This window comes from Nicotiana tabacum, chromosome 23, assembly GCF_000715075.1.
Source record: "Nicotiana tabacum cultivar K326 chromosome 23, ASM71507v2, whole genome shotgun sequence".
NCBI classification, from domain to species: Eukaryota; Viridiplantae; Streptophyta; class Magnoliopsida; order Solanales; family Solanaceae; genus Nicotiana; species Nicotiana tabacum.
In genome coordinates, this window is record NC_134102.1 from 142,417,401 (window position 1) to 142,423,986 (window position 6,586).

At 37.2% G+C, this 6,586-nt stretch overlaps 1 protein-coding gene across 2 annotated transcripts; it reads left to right on the forward strand.

The window, feature by feature from the left end:
• On the forward strand, positions 1-5,856 carry LOC107800134 (putative trehalase). Of its 2 annotated transcripts, none has more exons than XM_075246226.1 (11): positions 1-944; positions 1,547-1,670; positions 2,168-2,279; positions 2,451-2,551; positions 2,649-2,758; positions 2,861-2,933; positions 3,014-3,181; positions 3,274-3,361; positions 3,751-3,850; positions 3,949-4,162; positions 5,417-5,856. In XM_075246226.1, the coding sequence occupies exons 1-11, from the start codon at positions 361-363 to the stop codon at positions 5,501-5,503; spliced, it is 1,761 nt and encodes a 586-aa protein (XP_075102327.1). In that variant the 5' UTR covers positions 1-360; the 3' UTR covers positions 5,504-5,856. The 2 variants fall into 2 exon arrangements, with proteins under 2 accessions (XP_075102327.1, XP_016478775.2); XM_016623289.2 differs by having other exon boundaries at positions 1,547-1,666; positions 2,164-2,279.
• The last annotated feature ends 730 nt before the right edge of the window (positions 5,857-6,586 follow it).

Genomic DNA, 6,586 nt, shown 5'->3' on the forward strand with positions numbered 1-6,586 from the left:
AGAGCAAATCAAAGGGGACCGTTTGAACACAAAATCAAGAATCTTTTTAGTAAAACGCGATAAGTTCAGAAATCTACACGTGTTACAACAGTGGCTAAAAAGAAACAAAGACGAGAATCCTCGTAACAATCTAAGTAGGTTTAGTTTTCTAGTTCAGTTCAGAGTCTTGCATAGTATAGTACCCATCGAAAGTTAGATTTTTCAGACTTCAATTTACCTGCTTATTCCCACTGCCGGCCTTTTCTGCTCTAAATAAACCAAATTTGTTTTCCTTCAAATTAACCTATATAAATTGGCGCTCCAACAATTGGCTATGCCATTAGTATTCAACCAATTCAACCCCTTAACTTCTCTTACAATATGTATAAATCCACATTTTTTGTGATTTTTACTTTATTCATGTCATTCACAGCCCTGAATATGATTAAAGCTGAAACATGTACATCCATTGAAAAGACCCATGTAATTCCCACAACCCCTTTAGTTATTTTTCTTGAAAAAGTTCAAGAAGCTGCTCTTCAATCCTATGGCCACAAAGGGTTTGATCCAAAACTGTATGTTGATATGCCACTGAAACACAACCTTTCAATAACAGTTGAAGCTTTTAATAAACTTCCAAGATCTGTGAATGGTTCAATTCCAGCACATGATTTGGATGTGTTTTTAGGCAAATATTTGAATGGTGCAGATGAGGATTTGGTTTATGTTGAGCCAGTGGATTATGTAGCTGAGCCTGAAGGTTTTTTGCCAGAAGTGAAGAATTCTGAAGTGAGGGCTTGGGCATTGGAGGTGCATTCACTTTGGAAGAATTTAAGCAGGAAAGTTTCTGATAAAGTATTGGAAAAACCAGAGATGTATACTTTGCTTCCATTGAAAAATCCAGTTATTATACCAGGATCACGTTTCAGAGAGGTTTATTACTGGGATTCTTATTGGGTAATAAGGTTAGTCTTTTTTCTTGCTTACCTGTGTTAATTGTTGTTAATTATCTTTTGGTATATGTTATTTCTTCATTGTTGCTTCTGTTAGGTTTTCATGAAGTAAATTAGTAAAGTTAAAGTGAAAAGAAAATAGTGAGTGGAAGTTACTTCTTTTCAGTGTATGAGATAGTTGACATTGTGAAACAGACAGAAGTTCAGCTCACTTTTTACATAATGTCCAATTGCTTTGCTTTCTAAAGAGATCATGTTGCTAAAATTTGAACATTGAGGTAGCCGATACGAATGATTAGTATAATAAACATTATCTACTGAACTTTCCTCTGAAAAGTTTCGATCTATTGTTAGATCTTTATATGTTGTGGTTTCTGAACAATATAAATATTCTTGAGGCCTACCTTTTTGACAAATATGCAATCTTTTCGTTGTTCTGTACTTTAATTATCAAGCTGGAATCTAGTCTCATTGTTAAGTGATTTGTGCGTGAGGTGATGATGTTGCAATGTGACATCTTGTGATACTTCCCGGAGTTCCTGCACTTATTTCCGTTTTGATAGTTCTCTTTTGCTATGAGAAAATCTTATACATTAGATATATTTTTGATGCAGGGGTTTGTTAGCAAGCAAGATGTATGAAACTGCAAAAGGGATTGTGACTAATCTGGTTTCTCTGATAGATCAATTTGGTTATGTTCTTAATGGTGCAAGAGCATACTACAGCAACAGAAGGCAAGTATTCTTTACATATTGATTCGTAAAACTTACAGCTTTTAAGATGCTTTACTTGTATGTATCGCCTTTATGCAAAAGTTTCAGTTTTTGGGGCATTTCAAATCAACTTCCAATGATGCTATTTTTCTGTTAATACTACCAATAAAACATTCAAGTCAGCTTAACTTCTGAATTTGCCCCTAATTAAATCACGCACATAAAAGGTTGCAGAGATAGTAATTGTATCTCTTTCATATCTTAGCTATTTTTATGGAAAATCAGGATGTCCACTTATATTTCGATCTTATTTTATTGTGATCTGTCCCCTCCCTAATATTTCTATTTTGTTTTTTTTGAAAGGGGTGGGCATGAGGGTGTTGGTTGTTGGCTAGAAAAACCGTACTAGGACTGACTGGGTACAAGTTATGGTTATATGAGTAATCCAGTGTCATCTACTTCCTCTTTTCATGCTGTGCAAATTCTTATTGTGTCTTCTTTTTTTTTCACATGTTCAGTCAGCCTCCTGTCCTGGCTGCGATGATTGTTGAAATATACAATCGAACAGGTGATTTAGATTTGGTTAGAAGATGTCTTCCTGCTTTGCTTAAGGAGTATCACTTTTGGAATTCAGGTACTTTCTTGTTTTTTTTCCTTTTAGGTTCTTATTGAATAGTCTGTTGCTTTTCTTTAAGTTTCTATATTTTTAGGCTTTGTTATACAGTTCTTCTGCTTAATTGCTTTTTACTGGACACCTAAGCGGAAGACTTTACTTATCTGTCATTCTCCACTTTTTTGGTTCAAGGAATACATAAAGTGACTATTCAAGATGCTCAGGGATCAAACCACAGCTTGAGTCGGTACTATGCTATGTGGAATAAACCCCGGCCAGAATCATCAACTATTGTAAGGCTCCGCAACTCATATTCCTGAAATGTGTATGTCGTGAACTTCCTACAATTGTGAAGTACTCATTCTTTTGTATTTTTTTCATTTGATATAGGACAGGGAAACTGCTTCCAAACTCTCAAATATCTGTGAAAAAAGACAATTATACCGTGAGCTGGCATCAGCTGCTGAAAGTGGATGGGATTTCAGTTCAAGATGGATGAGGTAACACATTATTCAGAAGTTACAAAGCAACCTTATTAGTCATTTATTTTTCATTATAATTTTGATAGCACAATACATGTCTGCTGTTATCTTGTATTGCAGGAATGAATCTGATCTCACAACAACTAGTACAACATCAATTTTACCAGTTGATCTGAATGCATTTCTTCTGAAGGTAATTTGTAGAATCTCTGAAAATTAAGCCTTGTAAGTGTGACCTTGCATATAACATGGGCTTCTAAATTTGTGTCACAGATGGAACATGACATAGCCTTTCTAGCAAATGTTATTGGAGAAAGTAGCACGGTTGCACGTTTTACAGAAGCTTCTCAAAATAGACAAAAAGCCATGAACCGTATTTTATGGAACACAGAGATGGGACAATGGCTTGATTACTGGCTTGGCAACAGCAACACATCCGAGGTTGGTATGTCTTGCATGAATTCTTATAGATGTCTTCTCACCTTGAAAACCTAAAGCATTCTAAGTTTCGTTTCACTTGTTTTTTATTTTAGGATATTTATAAATGGGAAGATATACACCAGAACAAGAAGTCATTTGCTTCTAACTTTGTTCCATTGTGGACTGAATTACTTAACTCAGGTACTTAACCTCTATCTCTAATGTTTCTTCTGTAATCTACCGTTCTCGGGGGACTTAAGCTGTGTATTAGTAGGACTTTGCATGTAGAACTGAGCTGCACCCATCTGAATGGAGCCTTTACAAAGTTGATACCTTTAACGCTAAGCGAGAAAAAAGTGAACTTAAAAGCATGCAAAGCTGATCAGTGTTATTGGGCCAAACCATTACAGTTATTTGTTCGTGTAGAACCACTATGGTTTGGCCCTGGACTTGTTTCGACTATCAATGATGTTGTCTGGTCTTATTAATTTTTCAATAGATTTATTAGAACTTTCTAGCTGATACTTATGGATATAGGCGGCCCTACTTGAGCATATAATGATGTTTTTTCTGCTTTGTTATAATTGAAGACGATATCACAACTCAAAAAGTTGTTCAAAGTCTCAAGAGCTCGGGCTTGCTTCAACCTGCAGGGATTGCAGTGACCTTTTCTAATACTGGACAGCAGTGGTACATTGTTTATTTTAATTCTAAATGAAATAAAGTCGACCACTTATGATGCTACAGTGCCTTTTTAATCTTTGATCTTTCATATTTGTTAACAACAGGGATTTTCCGAATGGTTGGCCTCCTCTTCAACACATAATCATTGAAGGTCTCTCAAGGTCCGGACTGGAAGAGTCAAGAGCCTTAGCTGAAGACATTGCTGTGCGATGGATAAGAACGAACTATGTGGCTTACAAGAAAACCGGTGCAATGCATGAAAAATATGATGTCACAAAATGTGGAGCATATGGAGGCGGTGGTGAATATGTACCCCAAGTAAGTGCAGGATACAATTTTGGCATATATTGATTTACCTGAATTTTAGTTTTCAATAAATATTTTGGTTAATATCAACGGAAAAAGAAAGTTGTAAGGTCTGCGTAACGGGCCGGTCTCGTGGACCGCGGTCCCGGGACGGTCCCGGGACGGTCCCGGGCCTTAAATAAACGGGCTAAACAGTCTTTTTGTAGGAACGGGACCGGGGCCACGAACTCATGGTCCCCCTCTAAACGGGCCGGGCCCGCGGTCCCAACGGGCTAAATCGGCCAAAGCTTTCAGATGTTGATATCTGACGTTATCTTTAGGGTGTTTTTTTTGTGTCTAGCCAAAGATTCCGTCCCGCCCCGCGATCCAAAATATTTAAAAGCTAACTCCATACCACAAGTTCTACACTTAGCCTTATTTTTTGGAACTAGTCAAGTAAAAAATGGCCAAACAAAAGATGTTTCCTGCCGTTTGGTAGGTTCTGTAGAAAAAGTAGGTGCAGTAACAAGAGTATTAAATGGCTATTTTTTAAACCCCCAACAACTCTTTTTTTCAAAAGCCAAACGGCTATTTGCCCGTTTGGCCCGCCAAGGGACCGGTCCGGTCCCGGTCTCTTGGCGGGCCAAACGGGCCCGGTCCTAACGGTTCCTAGCTAAGAACCGGTCCACGAGACCGGCACGAGCCCACCTCTAGCGGTCCTAGCCTGCGGGCCGGTCCGGAGACCGGCCCACTTGCCACCCTTACTCTACCGTCTCAGACCCACTAGTGGTATTACAGCAGGACCGGCCCACTTGCCACCCTTACTCTACCGTCTCAGACCCACTAGTGGTATTACACTGGGTTTGTTGTTATTTTTGTTGTTGTTGATGTTATTGATTTACCTGAAATCTAGTTTTCAATAAATATTTTGGTTAATATCATCGGAAAAAGAAAGACCTCATTTTAGAAACGAATTACCTTTGTACACTATTCGCACAGTTGGTTGTCCTAGTCCTCAGTCCTCACCCTGTCCGAAAAGAATGTCTGGATTACTAAAATGAGTAGTTTCCATGTTCTATACATAATTTTTGCATAGTCAAGAGCTTTTATTCAGTCATAGGTTATATTATAGCTACGAGCCTACTTAAAAGGCTTCGACTGTATTTAAATGATACGATAAAGCAGTCTACTATGGAAATATTGAGTTTCAAAATAGATATATTGAGCATACTAAATCCTTTTTCATTTTATTTTTGAGTTTTGATTAATATTTGTGTCTGAATGCAGACGGGTTTTGGCTGGGCGAATGGTGTTGTACTGGCGCTTTTGGAGGAATTTGGCTGGCCTGAAGACTTGAAGATTGACTGCTATTGAGCAAGCACAGTAACCAAAACAAATATCATTGAGCTCATTTTCTTCTTTTTGATCTGTTAACAACAACAACAAAAAACCAAGTAAATCACACTAGTGAAGTCTGGATAGGGTAGTGTGTACGCACACCTTACCCCTACCTTGGGGTAGCGAGACTGTTTCCGATAGCCCCCGGGCTCAAAAATCAGCAGCAGCGGTTTGCTGATTTTTTTCTATGTTCGTATTATTTCATTAGTTTTTTGTACCATATAAAGTGATCCAAGGGGTGATGGAAAAAGATACATTACCATGATTTGTACTTGTAAACAGCTTATAATATGATTCCTATGCTTTTATAAATGTATAAGTTATTCTTATAGCCCTTTTGTCTTTTCAAATTTCAGAAGCAGTTTGTTTCTCTCCCTATGTTTTGAACAATATTATTGCTCCCTCAGTTCCATAAAGAACGACATTACTCTTCTGAAATATGTTGATTTTATTTCAAATAAACTTGAGATAGTTGATGTTGAATTCATACTAAAATATGTTGACTTTTCTATTTTGAACCGTGTTATTATTTTGTGAATGGAAGGAATACTACTACTCAACTTCTTTGGTGTAACATGACGGAAAATTGCAGAAATAGCATACCATAGGGGTGGTCTTGAACTTTTGGCCTAACTTAGCAAAATATTTAAAAGATAACCTCAACTTTAAAAAACAAAAACTGTTGGGCTAAACTTCTGTTGCCCATCAATGTCTTGCATTTTATCGGACTCTTAAAACCAAATAAAAAATCTAGGACTAATCTTGTGAATGGGTTGGGTCTTGTTTCCTAATATTGTTGGTGAATATATTTTAGGTAAATATTTTGGGAAATTGAATCGTTGATAATATTTTTTGTGAATGTGATATTTTGAGATGCTTTAGCAAATTTAAGTAATTTTTAGAGACTTTCTGTAACGACCCGACTTGTCATTTTGAGAACTAGCGTTCCGTTCGGTGGCTTAAGGTCTCGAACACCTTTGAAATGTTTATTATGACTAGCGAGTATGGTCAAGTTTGGTTTTCGGATGATTTAGAATTTAATTGAAAGAACAATTCTTG